Below are 25,015 nucleotides of genomic sequence, written 5' to 3'. Positions count from 1 at the left end.
GCCTTTTCCATAGGGGCCAGATTAGCGTGCAGCGGTATTGTATCGCTCATCACTGGAGTACTTTTGTCCCCGGTGGTAATCCGCTCACGCTGAATGCCACAAACAGTGTTCTTTCAAAACAATGACGGATTTCCTCTGCTATTGACAACTGAAAAAAATGTTGGCAATTCCCAGCAGCTCAGTCTTTTGTTCCAAGCACTGTCTTCACTTACAAGGCAAAGCTCTTTTGTCTGGCTTCGGGCTCCCCAGCCTTGTGTATTAAGTCTATATCCCCAAAACCGGGTACTCTGGCACAAAGTGGTTAAACCCACCCAATATCACAGGGCTCTGAGAGTCTGGTTTCCTGACCTAACTAGCCTCTGGTACATTCTTATTTGATTGCAGGTCAGGTAGGCCCCCATTAACAACTGAATGTCTGTAATGATCCCATTTCTGAAATGGAATTGATAGTCATATTCCATATTTTCAGTTCTGAGTGGGCTTTTTGATTCACTCTGACAATTGGGGCTGCCATTTTTGCCATTTTTTACTAACTTTGCAATTTTTTAATTCATTTAATTTATTTATGTTACTGGCACATCCAAGCATCATGAATAACGTAGATGACTCTTCAGATGGTTTTACAAAGCAAAAAATCCTTGATGTGTTTGTGACATTGGGCCAGCTGCTTGCATGACCTGTTTTGAATTTCGGTCAGGTCAGGAAAAGCAGGGAAAAAAAGGGAATATTATTTACTTTTTTTAGCAATTATTTCCAGGTCCTGCCTCTCCAATACAGTCAACGTTACTGTTCTTTGGCCACCTACCATACATCACCAGTGAGGGAGACAGGCTACAGATTCCAATCTTCCGACTTGGTAACCTCAATTTGACGAGTCATATTGGTCAGTAAAATTCCTACTTGGAATTCTTATTTTGATTGTGTGATTTATTTTCCCAACCAAGAAGGTAGATTTTATTTCTGGTTGGAGCTTTCAGTCCCGTCAACTTGACTGAAGGGACAAATCAGTTGAAGTCAAATACCTGCCTCTGAAGATGGCTAAAATAGAGTCCCCAGTCTAAGGTAAACTTCCAAAATCCAACATTTGAACCGACGTGTACTTGGACATGTAGTTATTTTGTTTGAGCTTTTTCAATTTTATCAGAACTGCAGTGTACAGAGAAAATACCAGCTATCCTTGTTTGCAAAATCCCCACCACCCCCATATTTCGTTTTTGATTTGCAATGCATCTGTTTTCTGTTCTCCAGAACTTAGCATTCAAACCAAACATGTTTAATCACAAATTTTCAATAATCATAGCTAATCAGGTGGGAGTCTTTTCTGATCTGTAAACCTCCGTTAGCAGGATCATGTTCATGCAGTAGATATGCCGGCTGATAACCGGCTACAAGAAATAATTTTTTGGGGCCAAAAATCCGAACTAAAATTGTAATGAAACATTTCCAGTTTAATTGTTTGTAAGGTTCCGACCACAACTGTGCATTGAGCCGCCAGTAAGCCATTACGATAATGAAAGGTCACTTATAAACAGGTCAGTGGAGGTCAAGTTAAACTACATGCACTTTATACATTTCTGTTTCCTATCTTACAGAGATCTATACTTTCAATGGAACAGCAGAGGGAGATGTCGATTTCTCTCAGACCCAAGAGATTATTGAGATGGAACCATTTGTGACAAACGTGACGTCCATCGTCCCCATCTTTGAGGATACATTACTGGAGACGGACGAAACCTTTTATGTCACCATGAGCATATTAGAAGGTGGCATTCTTGGACGACCCCGCGAGCAGACAGTAACAGCCATCATTAGAGCTGACCCACAGGGTAAAAATTTGGAATGGATCTATAGGGCAGTCTTAGGAATTAAAGACTGTGTTTCAAACTTACAAAGTTCCTTGTCAGATGTTATAGGGACATGAAAAAAAATTGATCCCCAAATATATAGAATGATCCATTTGTTAATCTCTTTCCATGTTTAACCACTCTCTGCCGGGGATTCCAGATCCGGACACGTGTGCTTTATATGCGTGGCCGGGGTCTCCGAACTCAGACAAAGGGAACAGGGCCTTGTAACGAAAGACTGTACTGCTGCTGGGAATTACCAACTTTTTTCACTCTCAAAAGTGGAGATAATCCAGCCTTGTTTTGAAACAGTATACGGTTTGGGGCAATTAGAGTGAGCGGATTACCACCGGGGACAAAAGCGCTCCACCACCGCAGCAATGAGCCACACAGCACCGCTGCACGCTAATCTGGCCCCTATTGAAAAGAGGTCAGCAGCACACTGAGCCAGGTTCGTGAACAAAAGACTATTACGTGACACCACAAAATCCGGGCTCTTTTTACAAGGCTGCAGGCCTGGCTGAAATACTCAGGCGTCAATAGATTTTATCTGTCTGGCTAGAGGGGCCACCAGACAGTCCTTCACGTGTTTGTAGTAAGTGTCCAGTAAATGAAGATAGGAATTGTTAAAGAATTTCGAACATAGAAAAAAATGCTAAATATCCCGGCCCAGCATCATCAACATTGATAACTGTCAGGCAGGAAGTGGTTAACCTTTCAGGTACATACATGTATAGTCCTCACTAGAAGCAGAGTCGTGAAATGAAATCAAGTTTTCCTTGAGTCATCGCTTAAGAATCGCATGCGACCATGATGTATACTGTAGGAATGGTTACACTGCATTTCAATCTAATAGCTGACAGGATCTCTCGAGAGAGAAATTTTCTGTGAGGATCGAAATGCCATACCCTGTGATTGTTTCAATTTTTCCTTCATAGACATTGCCAAACAGTATTAGTCCACCAAATTTTGTAGTTTTAATGTTTCTGATTTTATGTCCATTACAAAGTGAGTCGTGAGTGGGTTTTGTATCTGTTGAGAACAGAATAACTGAAAACAATCTTTTTTTTCAGAGGGATGATGGTGGTTTTGTTTGTTTTTTGGATTGGAAGTGAGGGGGTCAGAATTGATGGTTGCTGTTTGCGGATTTTGTGTCATTGCTGACCCGAAGATTGGCTGATGGCACTTATACTGTATCGGTGGCGGTCAAACCTTTAAAAGGAGTATAAGCCACCATAGCATCAGGGCTGCATTTGTACTTCCTTTCAAAGTCTTCTTTGCCTCATACCATGGTTGCAGACGTGGAATAAGTCAGGAAATGATGAAGCTCATCTTTGTTGGTGCTAAGCTTGTCCTATTCTGTGCTTTTAGCCCAAGCAACGGTGCAACTTGTGGGGGCATCTTTCACCGGCCAGGAGAGCCAAGGTGTGATAAACATCAGGGTATCCAGGCAAGGGTCCCTGGATGATCAGGTCTCCGTAGGTAAGGCAGAACTTTGTAAAACAGATAGGTGTCTTGGTACCTGATACTGCAGATTCACACCCAGTTCCATGTCTTAATTTCGTTTTTCTGTCCTGAAGCCGTGGACAGAAAATCTTTGCTTTTGAAGATGCACAGTTTCATAGAAATGGAAGTAAGAAAATAATGTTAGTGGTAAAAAAAGACTAATTTATTTGAAAATGCATTGAGTGACCACACAACCAAAGTAGCTTTTCATTGGAATTGGATCAGAGTCTGTGAAAGTTGACTTTTGTTTAGTTTAAGTCTGTCATATCTTATCGGTCACCCATACGCCTCTTTTATTTTGAGACGTAGTCATTATATTCATGATCGTAATCATGATAGCTTATGTTTTACATGTCTAGGGTGAAGTCTGTTTCTGTGAAATATGTGACCCGCTCTGTGAAAATGAGTCTTAAGTAGCCAGAGCCACGTTGGAGTAAAAAGTCCTTTAGAATGATTTTGCAGGCTGTAAATCAATAGGAACCCACAGCATTTTTCACTATAGAGTATCCACTTTCATCAGGAGGCCAAACTGAGTGAAATATCGAAACAAAAAACTCAATTTGCTCTTTCCTATACAAATGAAAACTCAAAAAGTGGCTCTGGCAACTTGAGACTCATTTTCACAGATGTGGGTCACAAATATAGGAAAAGCATTTTCCATTACCTGAGATTTCTTCGCAGATGTTTACGCAACCCAGGTCTAACCCTTTCTTGGTGGGATGTTGCTTTCCAGTGATGTTCACAGTTGGAGACTCTGCCCAATCTTCCGTAGACTTCATCGGCATGGAAACAGTCGTTATCTTCCCGCCCCAGGCCACAGAGCAGACCTTTGAGATTGAGATCATCGATGATGACTTGGTTGAAGAGACAGAGTCCTTCCAGGTCCGCCTTGGTGCAGTCAGCCAAGGCATGCTGGGTAATCCAGAGCGAGCCGAGATAATGATTGTAGACGATGATGGAGCAGGTACTAATGAGTTTAATTTTTAGGGGGTTTGTGAGTGAGTGTTCTTAAAAGAACCAGTGGACCTCAATGGTTTGGAATGTGTACCCTGTTTGTCTCGAGTCTTCATGTACCTCAATCATGTGCTCAATCTAGTGTCTTTAATATAGGCTTTCCCCATTAATTTAGCGTTTCTTTCATTCAAAATTGCTTAAACGAAAGTTTATTTCGTCAAACTTTGGTAACTCGCCCTTAAATGTTAATTACAATTTCGAAACACCACCGCTAGATTTCACTTTCAGAGCATTTTAGATCACAAAATAAACACACTTATTCGTCCCACTTAACGTCACTTTCGTCTTACTCCAGGAAAGGCGTTGAATTGGAAAAGCGAATTTGTTTTTGTGTTATTCATTTTACTGATTTAATCATTCATTTTTGTCAATGATATAATTTGTATACAAAGCATTGGCCCTTAATTTAATTAACAAGAGAAAGTCTTATAACAGTGAGTTGGTGAGTTATGTAATTTATTACGCCTGATTTCTTCGACCTATTCTTTCTTAGTCCATTTTGAATCACAACAAAAATGACATCCAAACACCTGCTAATTCAAACGATACATTCTATGACGGAATTGAATGATTAAATCGGTGAAAGGGATGACGAAAAATGAATTTGATTTTCCGATTCAATGCCATTCCCGGAGTGAGATGAAAATGATGTTAAATGGGACCAAAAGTTTGGTTTTGGTGGAGAAAAGTCAAGATGAAATCTAGTGGTGTTATTTCGCAATTGGAATCAACATTTAGAGCGAGTGACCCCTTTTTCGTTAAATCTATTTTAAATGAAAGAAGTGCTAAATTAACTAAGAAACCCTATGATACCATGTATCCACTTGTCTTTCCTGCTTGGGGCCCTGAAATTGGACAGGTTTTGGTGCGTTAGTGGAGTTCTTAAAACAGTGAATGAACTCAAAAGTTTTGACCTGATGACAGAGTGTACTGTCTGAAATGCTGAGCCCAATTTTCTTTTTCAGAACCCCACCCTTTCACATAAAAAGAAACTTAGTTCTACCACAAACCTACATGTACATCTCAGGCAAACCTTCACATGTCATGTAGAGTTTCATGTCAGGGTCATAGACATCTTAAGAATGGTCAATCTGCGACATGTCAAACATGTTCATAGTCCTTCAGTGAGTGCATGCTTGAGCAGAAAGGACATTATGGAAACTACTAATCATGGGTCTTCACTGGGCACTGTACTTTGCAATCTATCCTGACTTGAAACACCCCCGACCAACTGCAACGAGGTGACAGGCTGGGAGGAATTTCTTTTTTCACCTGGGCGCCAGGTGCATCCTATAAGATTTGCTGGTGCATGCTTAATGTATTCCGCTCCAACACATACATAGGTCTGTGTCTACGAGTTCCCACCAAAGAACGGCCATTGCAATGTACGGTTCAAGCACACTCTCTTGTTTCGACATGGAACAGATCGTGTAATTGTTCTTACATGTAGCTCTGTAGTTCGCTCAATCTAATATTTAGTTTGTGTGTTATCCACAAGACTTCCCTGTCCCTTATGCTGTTCACAAAGCCCATATTGCATGAGGGTTACTCACTTAATAAGTGACTCGCTTTGCAGAAATGAGTCACATGTGTTTTAATACCAGGGCCACTTTTGAGTTACTGGCCTTTGAAAGAATCTTGCACAGTGTTTAAGCAATAGAAATCCTCAACTTTTTAAAATCCACACAACGTCCATTTCCATCGTACTAAAACTGAGTGACACATCAAAAGGAAGAGCTCATATTCCTGAATCTGATACAAAGTGAAACTCAAAAGTGGCTTGGGGACTTGTGACTCGTTTTCACAGAGCGGGTCACGTAAATGAAATGTAGGATATTATCCATAAGTCCTCACTAAAAATCAAGCAGCAAGTGATGCTGTCCAAATGAATACCATCTTTTGTTCAGTTTTTACCACAGTCTCATCAACTAGTTACTCCAGCACAGTCATTCCACCCCAGCAGGATTTCATCCCATACATTATCATTGCCGTTGCCATCATTGCTGCCCTGATATTTGTTGCTGTGATTGTGGTCATTTGCTTCTTACGCCGTGGATCACGAGAGGGACCTTCACTGAAGGTGGATGAAATCCCTCTAGACAGTAAACTGTCGGTAAGAGATGAAATAACATTATTCAATTAGCAGTGGCCAAAGTGTGCCAGGTTGCTTTCAGTCTTCGAAGTTATGCAAGATTGAATTCAGTCATTAAATTTAATCATCAGTTAGTCTGTTACCAAGTCCAGTGTGTCATCAGTCACACTTAAATTTCAGCCAGTCACTCAAGTAATGCACCCAGTGAACGAGCCAGTTTGTGAGCTGGTCAATCTGTCATTTAGTCATACAGTCAGTCCACCGGTCCCTCCCTCATTCATCCAGTCACTCCGTAACTTACTCACTTTGTGTCTCACCCTCTTTGTCACTCATTTGCACTTATCCTCATCAGTCAGGCATACAAGTTTAAACCAAATCAAACATCCCTCAATGAGAGGGTGATATGTTTGGAGCTCATACTCATGAGTCCCGGAATATCTGCTTGCTTTGTTATCATTACCACCTCAGAGGTACGTACTTGCTTGAAATTTTGAGCTCTTTAAATTTGAAATGATACTGAGGCTCATCAATGATCTTGTATACATTAATTGGAGCAAAAGAAGAACTGTAGGTTAAATGTACCCTCATTACCTTTTACTATAGAATGTTCGCTCCAACTCCTACCTCAATCGTGGCTCACCGGTCCCAGTCCAGCGAGGAGAGGCAGTCCCACAGAGAGACGTGAACCCACACACAAAAGAGTACCCCCGCGAGCAGTTGCGTTTCCACGAGGACATCGGTAGCGGTAACTTTGCTACTGTCTTCAGAGCAGAAGCAATGGGCATACACCGGCCTGGGGTGGTGTCAACAGTGGCAGTGAAGGTCCTCAAAGGTGATTTTAATTCAGGGATGATCCATTTTTCTGTTCATCTTTTTTCCACCATTGTCATGAGCAAAATATCTGGGCTTTTTCTTAAGCCTCCTTTCCCACGTCTGGATAGCTGAAACTATTTTCATTTTCCTTTCATATCTTTAAAAACTGCATCATGTTTCGTACAATTTTGTGAGAATGATTAAAAAACAAGTGGCCCCTTTCAGAGACAAAGTAACTTTTTATGTACACAGTGTCAGGTAACCAGACAGATGCAGATTATACATTGTGTACTTAGTGTAGCTATACTGATGTGGGTTGGGATCCAAGGATTCCCTCATACGCATTCTCTTGTTGAAATATTGGAGCGAGTGACAAATAGCCAAAATTAGTGTTTTTGAAAAAAGAAACAACTACTTCAGCTGTCCATCAGTGCTTTCATTTCAGATGAGCGCTGCTGAAGGCACAGCTTGGTCTATTCACCAGATGGTGACCGTAACACCTTCAAACCTTTTCCATTTTTCAGACATCAGCCCCCCCAAGTAGTCCTCTTTTTACTCTTGTCACAAAAGATATCTGGTTAATTTGTGGAATGATATCCTCGACTATCCCCCAGCGTGTATTTTCCTGTGAGTGGATACCCCCTATTGTTCCTCTTATGCTCATACTTCAGCTTTTTTGGAAGACCTCTGATATGTTTTCGTACACAATTATCATTTGGGGACCCTCAGTGAAGATATACATGTAGGGAAGCCTATTGTTCTCTCGTTTTGAGGGTTCCCGTCTGAATGTAAAAACAAACCTTTCTCGAATGGTAAATTGTTTTGCGACCAGAGACAGCATCAGAAAGCGACAAGAGCGACTTCCTCAAGGAGCTTGCCCTCTTGAAGGCATTAGACCCACATCCCAATGTCATGACCCTGCTGGCATGCTGCACGACGATTGGTGAGTACCGATGACAGGCGATGCATGCCTTGTCTTGTGCTTTGCCTCATTACCCCCTTCTCTCTGACAAGCCGCGGACGTTGCTGCCTGTGGCTGTAGCTCTTCACCGTATGACCTGATGATACTTAAATAGAAGCCACAGCCACAAAAGACCCAATCCAGACATGGCTTACACCTCCCCTGAGCTTAATAATAATCTTTTAAAAAACCAAACATGCATTGAATGTTCATGAATATGACAGGTCACTGTGGATTATGGCTGTGGCCAATCGATTGTCCTCTTTCTATAGCCCCGAGTACAACCAAGCGAGGGGCAGGTTTCCTAGCAATGGAGGCTTCTTTGGTAGGAATTGAACTTCACTGGTTCACTATTAAACGACCATGAAATGCATGCATTGCGGTTGCGTTGCCACCAACAAAAATGTACACTCCCAACCCACATGGCTTTTTTTCAACCAGTGAGGGGGTGCTTCTATTCAAGTCAGATAACTATGGTGCTGATTGTATAAATGAAAGCAATGAAGTAAACTTCAATAAGTGGCCTCTTGAGAAGCGCATCCCTCTCTGTTTTTCCATAAGTTGGCATCTTTTTTTTTTCGTGGGTTCGAGTCCCACCGGAGTATGCTTGTGAGGTTTTTTTTCGCAAGCTCTCGGACAAGCATTGAGCACACATTGCTTATTAATCATACGTTGGGTAAGGGCAAAACCTGTTACATGATTTTTGTTTTCTGTTGGGGGCATGCCAAGGATCAAATAAAAAGTTGTAATTATTTCTGTGCTGGGGGAAATGGGGTGCAGTGGAACTTCTCCCTCATGGATGAGTATAAGACAATGCTTAGTGAGCATGTTTCTCATGTACAGAGCACAGAATGCATACTATTCACTAATTAGGGCAGCAAGCAAACCACATTGGTGTTTGTGACGAGCATATTCAAGGGCAATTAAATTTCGCACAATGACCACATGGTAACCCTTGGTTTATTTTGCCTGGTACCCAGATTATCTGTTTACCAGGGAAAATCAACCAATGTTTGCCAATGATCGTCACTGAAATTTGTAGGTTTCCCTAGTCAGCAGGCTGGCGTCCTCTATAAATCATGCACATAGCCAATGGCTTACAGTTCTTTTTCAATTCCCTTCCGCCATCCCTAGAACCCCTCTACATTATCCTGGACTTCATGCCGCACGGCAACCTGCAGGGTTACCTCCAGCGGATCCGGACGGGCAAAGAGAAGGACCACCCAGGCTACCTGGACGCCACCCAGCGAGTCCTCCAGCCGGAGGAGGTGCTGAAGTTTGCCTGTGAGATATGCAGGGGGATGGAATATCTGGCATCCAAGGAGGTACGTCAAGAGAAATTCCACAGAAAGTGGAAACTTATCATTCTGAGTGTTTTCATTTAGTGTTTGAAAACAATACACATGAAAGGTACAAGGTATTAATATAACTTAAATTTTTTGAGTGAATTGTTAGTTAATATGAATAACCAAAGATAACGAACTTGGTAATGAGGTGACGCGTTGCCACTTTCACACCAAAGAGCGTGAAAATCAGGTCTGTCTCAAGCTATTAAGTCAGATTACCAGGCTGGCATTGATCGCCAGTGTCTTTGACATGAAACAACTGAGGACAGTCCCTGGATGGGATGCCTGCACAATAAGCAACAATTTAGGTTACTATTCTCCTCTGATGCTGACTAGTTACCCCAGTTACCCTCTGCATTGACTCAGTTTTGTGGAGAGAGATGGGTGGGGGGAACAGTAAAGGTTTAGGTATGCCAAATACTAGCATACATGTATGTAGTGTACTATTGAATGTGCCCCGCCCAGTCATCCATCGCTTGCCAAGGACACACATGGTAATCAGTAACTGATGGATTCCAGCCCCAGGCCCTGAAGTCTGTAGTTAAGACCCTAAGTACCGCCAGGCCACAACACAGGAGGTGTGGGCTGTGAGCAGTTCTTTTAAATTCCACTGTTTGTTTCTGGTTTTTTTTTAATGATTCTAACCTAAGACAAACCTAAGGGCCGGCGACCATTTAGACCCGGTTTGAAAAGGGCCCCCCCGGTAGCCCACTCTGTATAATGCCTGCCCGGTATTCAGGCTACTCCAGGCCGGTATCAGGCCTGTCTGCGCATCGGCATTTCAAAGTCCCTGATGAAAGGCTTCCCCCACCATGCTTCCACAGATGAATAGGGGTCTAAGCGGATTAGTGTAGACATTGTATAGAGCTGAAGGATTAAAACCACAAGCAGGTTCCTTCTGGGATAGATTACATGTACCAGTACTTGCAAAGAATAGACCCCAGGATGGAGAAGTTCGAGATCAACAACCAGTCCGGTAGCCAGGCCGGTATGAAAGGGGTTTTTGCAACAGGGCGAGCTTACGGGTCTGAATGGTCGCCGGCCGTAAGCTACATATGTCTCATTTCACTTTACCTTCTCAGTTGTGTTCTGTACTCCTATACAGTGTATCCATCGAGATCTTGCCTGCCGTAACATCTTGCTCTCTGAAGACTACGTCTGCAAGGTGTCCGATTTTGGCCTGGCCCGCGAGGTTGCTGGTGATCATCAGTACGAGATGAAATCAAAGGTATTACTTTGATATTTACTGACTCCAAAAGGAGTGAATTGGAAGGTCGCTTTTGTTGCCTTGGCTAGGTCTTAACTCGAGGATGACATCGAGGGGTCAGGAGGTTTTGAGGGTGTGCAACAGCTAGGGCTGTAAAATTATCCTCACTTCGGTCAATGTGACTGACCGTTCCTAAACCGGGATGAAGTGGGTGATCGTGGTGTTTAACGATACCAGGGTACCTCTCCCTCACTGTCAGGTCTCAGACATCAAAGGCACCCAATGAGACACTTTTATCAACAGGATATGGGTAATGAAGGTTGTTGAATATGCACAGTTCACGTTCATATTGATATCATTTAGCTTCTCACTCTTCGGCCTGGTTTTAAAGGGACAATTCACACCATATGTTTTACTTTGTGTGAGCATGCTGATGTCATAATGTTCTAAACCTGATATGCAGGGCAGGGTACCAGTGAGGTGGCTTGCCCCAGAGAGCCTACTCCATAACCTGTACACATCACAGAGCGATGTCTGGTCATTTGGTGTTCTTATGTGGGAGTTGGTTACACTTGGTAAGTATTTTACCAATTTCTTATAAATACTTTAATATTTAGGACTTGAGTTGCAATATGACCAGAACCCCTATAGAGTACCGAAGTGTGATGTCTCTGTGAACTAGAAAGTGCAGTGCAAATGAATGGAGTATGCGCGCCTGTTGGATCACGCGCTGGTTCTCGTGCAAATGCCTTTTACACACTAATTGTGTGCGTGGCGTGTTCACTTCGGTACTCTATTAAAATGGGGATGAATATTCATCAGCTTTTAATACTATGTGTAATTATTTTGGTTTGAATTTCATCTGTTAGGAAATCTCAATATTCATAATTATTGGATAACTTGTATAATGTGCACAAATATTTCCCTTTTTTTAGTGGCATTTGCAATGTTATGTGAATGAATATTCATGGTTTTAGCTTCCAAGGACCTGCATTTAACTTTATAATACTGGTATTTCAATTAACCCTAACAGTCCAAAATCCTCCAATTTCAATATGATTTGACATACACCCCATGGGATTAGGGTTAGTTATTGTTTTTGACCTCAGATTTCCATATGATTTGTCATGCCAGAAAAATAGTTTATGAATATTCAAAAGTCTGCTTTATCTGGTTGATGTTTTTAAATGAGGACAAAAAATTATGAATATCCATAAATGCTTTGCTTAAATTTGCATTCCTCCTCAGGATCCCACCCCTACCCTGGAATGTCATCTCAGCAAGTCATAGCCAAAGTTCGGCAGGGCTATCGGCTCCCAAAACCAGAGCACTGCAGCCAAGACATGTAAGAAAAATCAAGATTTAGTGAATTTCCACTTTTGTTAAATATTTACATATATTTGGAAGTGAACCCCACCTCCCCTTACGAATTTTGTGGGAGGATCCTCAATTAATCCTTTTACCCTGATCAGTCTTCCGTCTGTCATATATGTGGGTAATTCTGGAAATCAGGGGTCCGTTTTCTTCGTGTCCCTGTCACATCTGATTTGTAAGTTCAGAACACATTTTCTAATGTCCAAGAGTGATGAATTAATGCAAATTACCTGCCAAACAAATAGTGATAGTTTGAAATCAATGCCAGTGATATTTCCATGTCAAATAACAAAGGTCAGATGTAACAGGGACACAAAAATGTCACACTTTGGACCCTGTATTTCCGAAATTACCTACGTCTTTTCAGTCTTTAACCCTAACCTTCCCCACCCACACAAAATTAAACAGTAGTAGAGTGTTTAATTCTGTGGGGATAGGTCTGGTAGGCCCATAACGGCTGGCTTTTGCATTGGGTTTGGCATACCTCAGAAAAACCAACTCCATCAGCCTCTGTGCACAAAGTCCCATATGGGTGTTTAACTTTGTGTGAATGGGGAAGGTTAGGGCCAGCAACCCTTGGGGGGTTAGGGTTAAGAACTCAGGTCCATATGTAGGAAAGACAAACTTCACAAAACCGCACAGTAGTTACATGCAACCGCTTGAGTGCCAGCTTGCCTGCTGCAGCTAACCATGTTTGCATACAAAGTAGAGCAAAACTCCAAATGGCACAATGTATGCATGGTTTGAAGATACCAAGTACCTGAATGTCCACTTGCACATGCATTCATGGATTCCGCATTAAAACCCTCCTATGCTGAAGTCACTCTTTGGGTCACTTGGTAAACACCTCAAAGAAGCACAGCTGTGTTGTGTTGTGCACTGCACCAACAGTCCCTCACAGGAATATCAGATTGCACTTTTGTGCTGCCCAACAACTGTGCTTCACTGTTTCACGTGCATCATTGTGCAGTAAACCAAATGCAAAGAAGAGGACTGCACAAAAGACCCTGGGTCATTTTGTGCTGGCAACTAACTGTGTACACACTGAACCTGTGCATGTTGGTGTTCCATATAGAAAATCCATGCTCACCAGTGACTGTGGGCATTTGTGCACATTTGTGCTGTAAAACCATAGGAGGGTTAATGATGTCAGCCTTTAATCCCTATGTAATGTAATTGCTACAACAGTTACGGTACCACCTGTCATGCATTCATGCTCAGAGTACATGTGTGTGCATGTATGTATTAATTTTAACCTGTATTTGCTGTCTGACTTTAATCTCTGCGTTTTTTCTGTCAGCTACAAGATGATGGCCAGTTGCTGGACGGAGGATCCTGAAAAGAGGCCGACCTTTCAGAGGTTGCGTTTTAACTTTGAGACCATGCTGAGCGATGCCCAGGTATGTAAACCAAGAAGGCCTGATTGTACCCTCTACTATAAATGCTGACAGGAGCTGTCTGACAGTACCTATAAAAAAGTCAAGTTTGTTTAATTAACTTGGAGGGAGCAACTGTGGTCATACGAATTCCTACTTGGCGTACAGCAGATAACTTTGGAGGGCATTAAATTTGGTTGGGGTTAATTATTTCTCCAAATCTATGGTTAGCCACTTCAACTAGTGCCCTCTTTTTGTCCACAATGCTTCAAAAGAGGCTTTGCACAATAGCCATCACACAGGATAGTTGTTGTTCCACCGGGAAACTTCCATTGTGCACTGACCTGCAAGATGGCAAGCTGTGCAAACCCTCTGTTGATGTTTGCTTTCACCTTGACTAAAAAGCAGCCTTCAGTAATCTACAGTCAGAAAAATTCTCTTTCCTTTTCTTTTCCGTGTTAAGTAATTTTTATATTGTGCTTCAAACAGTAGTGGAGTTGCAAGAAAACATGTAGCATTGATACTGACATCTTTACGTGCCGTCCAGGGAACTGCAGCAGTGTCTCTCGGCGGGTGTATCCAGGTCTTTGTGATCCCAGGTCCTCTATGGAGTTGCCATGGTTTATTATTTGAACCAGTAGAGTTCAAAATCATGTCAGACAGATGGATGGCACATGCGTGCTTGGAGTTGATCATGGGTGTAAAATACATCTAATAAGAGGATGTATATTTGGAGTAATTTGGGTGTCATTTGTTCAAAAGTTCAGAGTTCACTTCCTGTTTGAACCAGGGCGCACCATGCTCATGCATCCTGTAAGCAGAGTCCCATCATGTCCATGCTGTTTGATTTTAGCCAGCCTGTCTATTAACATTTATGTTTATGCAGGGTTATCTACGGATGGATGGCTTCCGTGAGGATGAGTATGTCTACATCTCACCTGGGCAGGTGTCAGATGAGGAGACGGTGCTTTGACTGACATGAAAAGCCAGCAAAACATGGGACAGACTTTGGTTCATCTCTCAAGTGGAAGGCTGCAATTTTTTTCAGGATATTCCCTGGACTTCAGGCAAATGTCAGGATATTTCATTCAGAAGTTGTGGATATTGACAAGTTTGACGATTCAGATTTTATTTGTAGCACTTTGTGGATAAAACACCAAATGGTAATTTCTCAGCTATTTAAGAAGACAGCTTGTGCAAATAAATAGCCCAGAAAGGTCACACTACAATGCTGGCATTGTTACAACTGTTTCTTAGATTTGTTGTGCATTTCCCACTATCTGCCAATCGCACCCCGACAAGTGCCAGTTTTAGAATGCAGGAGCTTGGATTTTGTAATTCAGCTTGTAGTGCCCCGACTACAAGTCTGTAAAATTTGGAAATTTCAGCCTGCGTATTCATAAGTGCCTTTTTGTAAATAGACCGCCATGTTTTATGTCATACAGGTCACAAGCTGTTTCCCAAAATTCATCTGAAAAGCTTCTTTTGTAGAGAAGAAACTCAAGAGGCATTGCATTTGTTATTTTTGCTGTTAAGAGAACATCTTTTTCGTTTTAGCTCATATGACTTTTTACGTATTCCTTGCATTTCATTTTCAAGGACACTTTCTTTTTGTAATTCGGTACATTTAAAATTAAAGAAATGTTTCAACAGATACAATATTTTGGTACAGTGCGTATTGAGCAAAGATACTTTTACATGTGTTTCAGACAAGCTGTATCAAATAACTGTGTTTGTACCTAAACAGTATTGCTTTTTGTAACTGCGGCAAAGTTCAATATGGGAGTCTGAAATGAATCATGCAGTGCAACTAGTCTGTTTAGAATCCCTTTTTATAACTCGTTTGTTGCCATTCTGCCATTTTATTGTTCCCTTGTTGTCCTTTTGCATTTATTCAGTTGGAAAACAGATGAGCCAGCAGAGTACATTGAGAATGTCATGTGGAACCAATTTTCCAAATTGGCTATATTTTTGTTGGTTCTTTCTGTATGTGTACTTTTGAGTAATGGGACGTGAGTGGTGAAGTTTTTGTTTTGTATTTTTTCGTACATCATGTGTGTGCAAGTACTTAAAAATGTAAGGTATTTGACTTGTAAAACCAGTTCTATTTTTATAGCACGATTTACAATTTTATATTATGTCTTTCAGAATATATTTGCATATCAAAAGTGTGTTTAATAATTGCTCAGTTTATCATTTCTTTCAGATATAACTTTGGGCATTTAAATAATACCGTCTTTCCTGTCTTTCAGATTATAAATTTTGGTGTCTTAGAAGCTCATTTTGTACATTACATTTTTTCTAGTATTCATATTATACAATATTCTTATAAGTGTTGGTTTTTTGTGGACTAAGGGGTTATTTTTCAAATTTGATAGTTTTTAACATTTTCAAGTCTTTGTGGAGATAATAACTTTGATGCTGCATTTTTAGGATCTCAAGTTTTGACAGTTGCATATCTTCCAGTTGTTAAGAATTAGAACAGGAAACATTCCGTCATGTTTGGCAAACTGATTTATTGATCATTTATACACAAATCAATTTACAGGTAAATGAGGTATAAAAGGCCCCATACCCCTACTAACTTCCTTATTAGTGTTCAATTGTTCCTAGGGTTGTTGACAGGTGGTCGGGCATACATGTGACAGGTGGTCGGGCATACATGTGACAGGTGGTCGGGCATACATGTGACAGGTGGTCGGGCATACATGTGATTGGTGGATAAGGGCTGTCAGTTTGTCATGCTGTACTATCAGTCAATTCTTGATGAAAATCACGAACTTTACGTTCTGCTTTTCAAAACAGTCTTCCGCAGATTTACTGATTGGCGATTTACTAATTGTGGCAAACCCCAGAAACAATGGATAGTACAGCGTGATCAAATGACTGTGCACATCCACCAATGACTCTGCCCAAGGGAAGCATTTATTGCTGGTAAAAATGGCAAATAAAAATACAGGTTGTTCAAAGAGTTCTTTCTTTGTGATTTGTATGTTAAAAAGAAAAACGCGAGGAAGCATTTTTCCTTCTCGGGCATTTCTAAGGTGTTCCGATACCTCCTGATTTAAACCAAGCACTGCCTCTGTAACCAAGAACTTCACAAAGCCAATCTGCTCCAGTCCCATCGCCTTATCAGACAGGTGTTTCCATCCAATTTTCCTTGCCGTGAAATGACCTTGAATGTATTCCAGCTCCTCTGGATCGGGTGCCGGTACCCATTACAATTACTCCTTTGGTAGAGGGAGGCAAGGGGGCTGAAGTGGCTAGGAGCAGCTGCTGTTGACCTTCTGGGCCTAATTTAATGGTGCTGCTAAATACACAATTTGAGGCCTGCAGGGGCTTCACGTACATTATGTCATGGAATTTAGTAAGTACCAAAGATCGTATAGTGCCGTGTAGCGGCGCAAGATGGCGAATTCCACCGTGAATACACGTAAAACGTAATCGCATGGGTGCCATTTGAGCAAGCGATATGCCTGCGCAATGCACATTAATGCACAGGCGCCCAAGTATGACTGTAAACTACGCAGGCGTATCGCTTGCTCAAATGGCGCCCATGGTAATTACACCTTTTGGGCAGAGTTATCCATCTTGCGCCTTTGGTGCTATACTATCTTTGGTAAGTACAGCAAATGATTGCTAACCTGGGAAGAAAGATATGCTTTTACTTACTGCTGTAACAATGGAAATCTCTGTGCGTGCGGCAAAGTTAACACAACTTCACCCAGCCCTGCGATGAAATAGTGCTTAAGATTAGCAAAGTTTTCTGCTATAGCAAGCACGATTTCTGCTAACCATTACACAGCTCCGAGAAATTGGGCCAGGGTCTAGAGCCACAAACATCAACTATGTACCTCATTCACATGCTTTAACCCTAACCGCCCAAGGGTTGCTGGACCTAACCTTCCTCAATCACACAAACTTCAACAACTTGGAGAAACACTCTTACCTTATGGTACCCAATCCCACAGAATTCAACAGTACTCCTGTTGCATGAGTACCAAATTCCACAAATTCCAACAGGTCTTTACCTGTGTAATTTTGTTTGATTGGGTACAGCAGGCCCACTGCACAGTACAAAGAGTATGGACAGGCAGTACCTATTCAAACAAACTCACACACTATCATGCTGCACATCCATTCCCCAACTGCTGGGATAAAGTGAGAGGGCCACAGTACCCATTCAGTCTAAATTCAACAGGGTATGTGCAGGCCCACGGTACCCATTCATGCAAAATTAAACACCAGATGGTAAGCTACCAGTACCCAATGCCACAAACTCACACACTTTACTAGTGTTGAATTCTGTGATTCTGTGTGGCTAGAGAAGGTTAGGGTTAACCTGATGTATGTCAAGGCTGAACGTCACATCTCGTATGTTGAAACCATTTTCCAGCATTCTGAACTTTGGCAGTGATGAAGAATTACCATCGCTGCTTCAGCCATAAAATCACAGATTCTAATAGTTATGGGAGGTGGGCATGTGTACCAGCCAATGACCCTTGCTGTAAGCAACATTCCTTGAAACAAAAAGCGGAGGCATATAAGCTGGATCCATGAAGCAAGTGCGAAGCCATTACACAGGAAAAAAAAAAGTTTGAAACAAACACTTTAATGCACTGTTAACATCTGATCAAGATGCACCATAAATAAAAACGGCAGTCTACAAAACATTCTTCAGAACAAAAGCTGAGAATTTACAACTGTTATGTCAAAACAGATGTTTCCAGTGTCTTAACAACATGTGCTTTCCACACGTACTCTACGACCCACACAAGTACCATTTCAATCAGTGTAATGGATGTTTAAAAAGGTTATAATTTTATTGAAATGATCCAAGTTCTGAATATTTGCATACCAAGTTTGAAACAAAGTACCCCAGAAATAGAAACAGGAACTTACCAAATTTATTAATTACACGCAAATCATAAATAGAAATGTTATTGGAACAAGACCGGCTCTTTGGAAAATTACCGATTTTCTTATGTTATTTTGTCACATGTTACAAATTGGCTTGATTAGGTTCAGTGGAAAAAGAAAGCTCTTCCGTATTACCAGTAATCTTCCTTGAATCAGACGTGTGAGGGAAAATAGGACACAGACACACTACTCTATCTGGACAGACAAATACAGGAACTGGGACCAGAATGGTACTCCAACAGCGTCCAACTGACATGCAGATGAGGTCTGCCCTCTTGGCATGGCCCTACGTAGACTCATGCGCATGCTTTGTTCCCCACGGACCTTGGTTTTTTTCAAATACTGAACTCAGTGAACTGAAGTCATTACTGCGGTGGCATGTTACTCTCGTATGCAGGTGATGTGTGTGTTACATTCCTCTTCGACCAATAGGGTGTTGTGACTTTCAAAACGGTACACATGCTCAAGTTCCCAAGATAAACACGAGAGTGGTGCCACCGCAGTGTGGGTGTCCACTCAGACCGGTCTATTCAAATCCAACAAAATATAGTGGAACAAGAATGAATACATGCACCTAACTCTTTGAATCCTGCAGGTCATGTGTCCGAAAGAGAGAGCAAGGTTTTTTCTCTCCAATGCCGTTCAGTGATATCTCTTGAAACCACGCCCGTAATTGCACCACTCCTGGAACTACACCCTCTGCGGTCAACTATCGGTTGGCATGGAGTACACCAGACATTGCATGGATCTGTGCTGTGTTCATACAGGGCACCAAGACACTCTTGCTGTCACAGGTGACAAGGTACTTGTTCATGGAGTGGATTTGCAGTTTCGTAATGTGCAAGGTCCCGTATACCAGCGCTGTGGTCAAGTCCATCACAAGTCCTTTTGAAAGGCGTCTGCACTAGCGCCACATTTTATCTAGGAGCATGCTTTCCCTATAGTGCTCAGCGCACTGAGTGGACCCCATGGGCTCCATGTAGACAAAGTGTGTCATCATCGGGTACAGAGGCCTGCCGTGGGGTGATAATCCCATTCCCAAGTAACAGGATTAACAATAACAGAGGAATGCTGTTGTCTCAGTCCATCCATCTGAATAGCTTGTGACTTGGCCTTAGACTAGATGACTTGTGATGGACTAGCAGTGACTTGCGATCGATCATAATGCCCCGTACAGTGCGCCATTCCTGTAGACAATTCAGCAACGTTAATGCTGCGGATTTGTAATGGCCCCCTTCAATGGCCAAAGACAAAGAGGAACTGCCACAGCACAGTGTCTCCTTCAGAGAGTACTCACAACTCTTATCACCATTGACGGGGGCCACTGTGAATGGCCAGTGCTAGCGTTACCATTGTGACTAGAATCATCTATATTACGAGGAAGATACACAATTACCAGGCTGAGATTAAAAACGGAACCATGGTGGGTAAAATGGGATTTTCAAATAATTATGCAAAAAGACAGTAACAACGGCAGGTCAGATAATCCCATTTCTATTTCTGTAACTCTGTACCAATACAAAAAAATGGCTACCTAGTGACGACCTTAGACCTCAGCCTATCATGAGGCCAAAGCCAAAGCGGTATTGACTCTTCCAGTGATTGAGGACGGCGCTGAGGAGGAACGTGAATGGTAGAGGTTGTAACCGCTTCTCCATGACAGCAGCCACTGTCCAATTGGAGTCTACCATGCCTGCAGGAAAACATGAATAATTCATGAGTATTGATATCCAATGATATGAGTATCTCATGTTTTTGAACAAACTACAAATACTTCATACGCATGGAAACCCAATGGTCAGCCATAAAATACAACGCAACAACAACAGTGCTTGAATACCACACAAACAATTCAAAATGTTCAAAGACCCAGGTGTCTTTAAACGCTGAAAGCGACATGAATAATAATAAGAAAAATAAGGAAACTCCACCTAAGGTATACAAAATGCATTCCAGATTTAGCATGTACATGTATAAACCCCATTAATCTCAGCAATAGAATGGCACCTGTTCACTCTACACAGCGCCCTCTTTGGTTACTGCACAGACCAAATACACAAACTCCCACACTCCCATTGGCTTCCTCCTTACTGCCCTGTATCCCTTTGAATCTAATAGAGGAGCATCCCACATCACAGCAATCAACAAACAAGTTCATCTGTCTTCCTTGGAACATCCATGTACTCACCTTTCATTGTAACATTGGCTTGGTTAATATCTATTTGATAGCCGAACGCTGCGGCGCTCTCCTGAGCTCGGAAGTTGCTCTCGAATTCTACACCATACTGGACGTCTTTACCCTTGTGGTAGTACGCTGCATGACACGCCGTCATACCGACGGTCCCTGAGGCTATCCATTTATCAGCTGCAAGAGAAAGAAAAAAAAAAACAAATGCAAGTTTCCTGATAACAAGTCTGAATTGAGAGGGTAGGCCAGATTTACTCTGTTCTTTCCAGTCAGTACCTGCTCTCTTTGTCCACGCATACATGTACATTTACTTCTCAGGGAACGTACTTGAATATTTGCCAGCTAGTGACACAACAGCCGCCCGCTGTCCCTGCCCGTAGTGGAACAAGACCTCCGCGCCCAGTGCCAGCCTCTCGGTGAGACTCTGCAGGTAGTGGCCCACGACAATGCCTGAGTTATCCAGCAGGTTGATGTTGGCCGCCGTCACGGTGCCCGTGTAGGTCGGCCCTCTGTATTCAAGCTCTCCCTGATAGACTGCCCACTTTGTTTGCTGGGTCTGTGATGGATGAAAGCACCAATTACCATGATTACAACAGTGATGATCCTATCCACACCATCGGCACTTTTCAGTAGTGTTGTGGTGTACATACACTGAAATTCTCAGTTAGCTACATGTAAGTTCCTTGATATACAATGTGGAAAAGTAGGAATCACGATAGTACGGGCGATTCACAATAGTGCGCCACCACAAGTTGTACTGCTTCACTGTAAACTGATTTCAGGGTTTCAATTAGGAGTGAGGTGCACAAGGGGTGTTGGTGGATGGGGTGTCTACTGGGCTGCTGAAGCCCAGTCCTGAGTTGATAGCTTACCTGTACGACCAGTTTCCCTCGTAACCGGTTGGCTAGCTGGTGAATGATCTGCGCGTTAAGGCTGCCGCAGGTGTCAATGTCTCCCAGCATGACCGGAAATGCCTGTGGCAAATGACAAGATATAAATTTTGATAACTGCTGCCATTAAAGACTTCCAAAGGTGCTCCAAGTTTCAGGAGCAATTCAGGGAAGAAACTCAAGACAAGAAGCATTCTACATGCACCTGTACATGTACATGTAGTTCTGATCTGCACTGTAGAAATTGCACGTGTACTTGCATTCTAGTACTTTTTTCTTTTTGCATTTGTAAATATGTTTATCCGTTCTACTGCAGTACTTTTACTTCAGTACTTTTTCTCTGCTTCTGACTGTGGAAATGTAAGCTTTTCAAGACAAAGCTGCAGTTTTCAACATCGATTCATTTCTGGTAAGAATAAACAGCATTCTCAATGTTATGCACGTGTGCACTGGGGAGTCGGGAACACTTGATCAAAAGAGGGGAATGTTAAGACCCACTAGACGTTCTTGGGTTTGATTTGATCTGAGATGACGGAAAATCAGCTTATTTTTAGGTCTCCAAATGGACGGAGTGAGACTCAGGTTTGGCAAGCAATCGTTCAAGCACACATCCTACTTCTTTCTGGGCATGCAGGGAGCATGGCTTTCTTTGAACATGTTGCAAAAAGTATCAGTGACAAAAAGAGTTAATTAGCGTAGTGCTTTATCCCTAACCTTCTTCAGTCCTCCAAAATCCTTCGGGCGGTTTTGGAGGATTGAGGGTGAATGGCAAAAGTGCATGGCTGATTGCGAAGGATGCCATGCATAAAGGTCGTGGGTTAGACCTTGTGTTGTTTTTGCTTAGTCACGCATAAATTCGGCCCGATATTTCTTTTGAATTAACCACACTACTCAAGAAAGCCATTCACACTGCCTCAACATAATGACAGGAATTGCCAGAGGATTTTGAAGGATTGAGGCAGTAGGCACACCTCCGAGTAACATTTTCAAGAAATTTTGGAGAATTTCGGAGGATTAAGGGAGAATCCAATTTTTTTCACCCCCTAAATTGGAGGATTCTGGAGGATTGAGGAGGGTCCCAGCAAAAAGGGCCGGGGGGGGTCCACTGATGCTGTGGTCAACCATCATCAAAGCTCTTTCTACCGGTACCAAAGAAACCAGCATTGCAACTTGTCAGTTTTGACAGGCTAGACCCACATGGTTGACACAAATAACTTTCGTTGATTAGCATGCACATATGTGCTTATCCTAAAGATCTCGTTATTGATCACAGGTTTTAACTGATTTTGTTCAATTCTGTTCCCCCCACAAAAGCAACATATAAATGTACATGTATTCTCCACATGTTTATAGCAGGCACCATTTCCAAGCAGACCCTCTGTGAGTTCCACATTACAATACAAATTTGTTTTTTATTTTGAGAGGTCCCTGTCTTTAGTTTCTAACCAACGTAAAAGGAGAATGCAAAATCAAACAGGCCATTTCCCTCAAGCTTTGGTGGGGAACCTCAGGGTTACAGTACCACCTGTTGAATTTTGCATTCCACTCTACCACCATACTTGAAGAATATGGACCGCACGCGGTCTCATGTTTACCTCTGTGGGGCTGATTTGTTTTGTGCCGACGTACGTCGTCCCAAAGTGATACGAGGATGGGCTGAATGCGCCGAGGGACAGCGTGTGGCTGATCTGGAAGTGGTTGCTCAACCCTTTGTTGATGACCAGCTTACAGCCCTCGATGGGCTGAGGAAAAATCTCTGCATGGAGAGTGAGCAAAGTTACAGTAAGCTGGGTAAGTAACACACAAAATTCATGCAGGTTTCCACTTCTTAATTTAACTGTGTACTGACGCCTTGTTGGTACCAGCTGTCTCAGTGTTTAACTATTGGACAAACTACAAAACACATGGATATCAAATGTTTTTGCTCATTTTATTTTGGGGATGATAAAAGTGGTCCTCTCTCCTTTAAGAATTTCCGCTATCTTACCAGCAATAAACGAACTCAAACCTTTGGTTCGTGTTTGGTCCGACCGATACTGCCATGTTTCCAGAGGCATACACTGTACATGTACATATATTGAGCAGTACTAAACCATGGCAGGCTGTGAAAAAAAACAACCTTGAACTAATAAGACAGCAACTTGTTTCGGGTCACCGTCGAGAGCACAAGCATGCCCCAAACACGACACTGGTGTGAATAGCCACACACAATAACATCAGTCATGTCAGTGATGTCAGAGAGGATTACATTATATGTAGGCCTATTTTTAAACCAAAAACACATTTTAGTCCCTTCCAATATCAAACAACAACCATGACAAACAACAAATAACATTCTGAACAGCCACACATGTACATGTAACAGCCAAATTTTTGTTATCCTGTCATGACCGTCAGATCGTAGGAAAGTAAATGACTTGCTACATTTAACTAAGAGTTCGTTTTCGGACATCGATCATACTATGGCCTATCCCCTTGCGATTGTTTTCATAAAAAGTCAACATGGTAAAATTTAGCAGTAAAACTAAATAGGCCTAGGCCCGACTGAAAGTAGCATTAGGCCTAGACCTATTTAATTTTTAACAAAAAATAGAAAGGGTTCCATATATGGACATCCGAGGCCCTGTGCACAAACCTAGCTTATGGGACTTGTCTGTCTTTTTTAAGTAATGTTAGGCCTGAATGCTTCGGAATTTTCTCAGCCAAATTTCACTTTTTGGGACTCGTTTCCAACATCGCCTAAAGGTGGTTAATCAATGACAAAGTTAAAATCATGGTTATAACATAAAATTTAACCCTAACAATGCTGAACCCAACAACGTTATGCAGAATTTCAATGGTCCCTAGGCTAGGGCATGAAGGGGGTTGGGTTAAGGGAAAATTTGTGTCTTCTATACATGGAACTCTTCCCAGAATGCTTTTATTTTTCATACAGTTCAAAATGTTTTCTGTTAGGTGCCTACAAAAGGTACTCGCATTATTTACCTTTAACTTTCTTGAATAAATCTTCGAAACTACCCGGATTCGGTATTCCACCGGCGGCACCGTTCGTTGTCGCCGGCTGCTGCTGGCTCCCTGGCATGCCTGGGATCGGTGCGGCCGCTGTAGTCGGAGGAGCCGGTGGCATGCCAGGGATTGGAGGACTCGGCATTGTTGGAGATGCTTCAGCGGCAAGCACATTCCCCATTTCTGAACTCAAATTTATGATCTTACCAATGAATACCACTTTAAAAATCGGTAAAAAAAAATCACCGGTGAAGAGCTAGAGCAAATATACTCGTGAGTCGTGTGTCCCACGCCGTGCTCCTTTAGCTAGTCTGTGATATCAGACCAATTTTTTAATTCCATAATTCCGTAGCGTTAAGTGTAACACGTGAGGGCTGATTCGGGGCACCAGACACCTTCTGCTCCATTCGGGCTTGAAGAAAAAACATATTTGATTGGACATGACTAACTACTTTCTATCTAACAGGCTCTTTTATTG

At 42.2% G+C, this 25,015-nt stretch overlaps 2 protein-coding genes across 5 annotated transcripts in view; one reads left to right on the top strand and one right to left on the bottom strand.

Moving 5' to 3' along the window:
• Positions 1-16,504, top strand: part of LOC110984335 (uncharacterized) — a 27,056-nt gene extending 10,552 nt beyond the window's left edge. For 3 of the 4 annotated variants that reach the window (XM_022244400.2, XM_022244403.2, XM_022244401.2), the window contains exons 8-20: positions 758-883; positions 1,593-1,826; positions 3,216-3,326; positions 4,084-4,314; positions 6,272-6,477; positions 7,060-7,288; positions 8,102-8,212; positions 9,365-9,555; positions 10,682-10,804; positions 11,247-11,358; positions 12,032-12,128; positions 13,458-13,557; positions 14,420-16,504. In XM_022244400.2, the coding sequence (XP_022100092.2) occupies positions 758-883; positions 1,593-1,826; positions 3,216-3,326; positions 4,084-4,314; positions 6,272-6,477; positions 7,060-7,288; positions 8,102-8,212; positions 9,365-9,555; positions 10,682-10,804; positions 11,247-11,358; positions 12,032-12,128; positions 13,458-13,557; positions 14,420-14,506 (1,958 nt within the window). In that variant the 3' untranslated portion in view covers positions 14,507-16,504. The remainder of the gene's footprint in view (positions 1-757; positions 884-1,592; positions 1,827-3,215; positions 3,327-4,083; positions 4,315-6,271; positions 6,478-7,059; positions 7,289-8,101; positions 8,213-9,364; positions 9,556-10,681; positions 10,805-11,246; positions 11,359-12,031; positions 12,129-13,457; positions 13,558-14,419) is intronic. The other variant, XR_015426662.1, reaches the window with a different exon arrangement.
• On the bottom strand, positions 16,030-24,901 carry LOC110984344 (mitochondrial import receptor subunit TOM40 homolog). Its single transcript, XM_022244458.2, has 6 exons — positions 24,517-24,901; positions 23,127-23,287; positions 21,514-21,615; positions 20,969-21,197; positions 20,642-20,818; positions 16,030-20,146 (listed from the first exon to the last, which is right to left on the bottom strand). The coding sequence occupies exons 1-6, from the start codon at positions 24,716-24,718 to the stop codon at positions 20,007-20,009; spliced, it is 1,011 nt and encodes a 336-aa protein (XP_022100150.2). The 5' UTR covers positions 24,719-24,901; the 3' UTR covers positions 16,030-20,006.
• Between the last annotated feature and the right edge of the window lie 114 nt (positions 24,902-25,015).

Source organism: Acanthaster planci, linkage group LG10 (genome assembly GCF_054643075.1).
Source record: "Acanthaster planci isolate LZ-2023a linkage group LG10, COTS_SCS, whole genome shotgun sequence".
Classification (NCBI taxonomy): Eukaryota; Metazoa; Echinodermata; class Asteroidea; order Valvatida; family Acanthasteridae; genus Acanthaster; species Acanthaster planci.
Note: the sequence above shows the minus strand (reverse complement) of the source record. Positions and strands in the feature narration are given on the sequence as shown.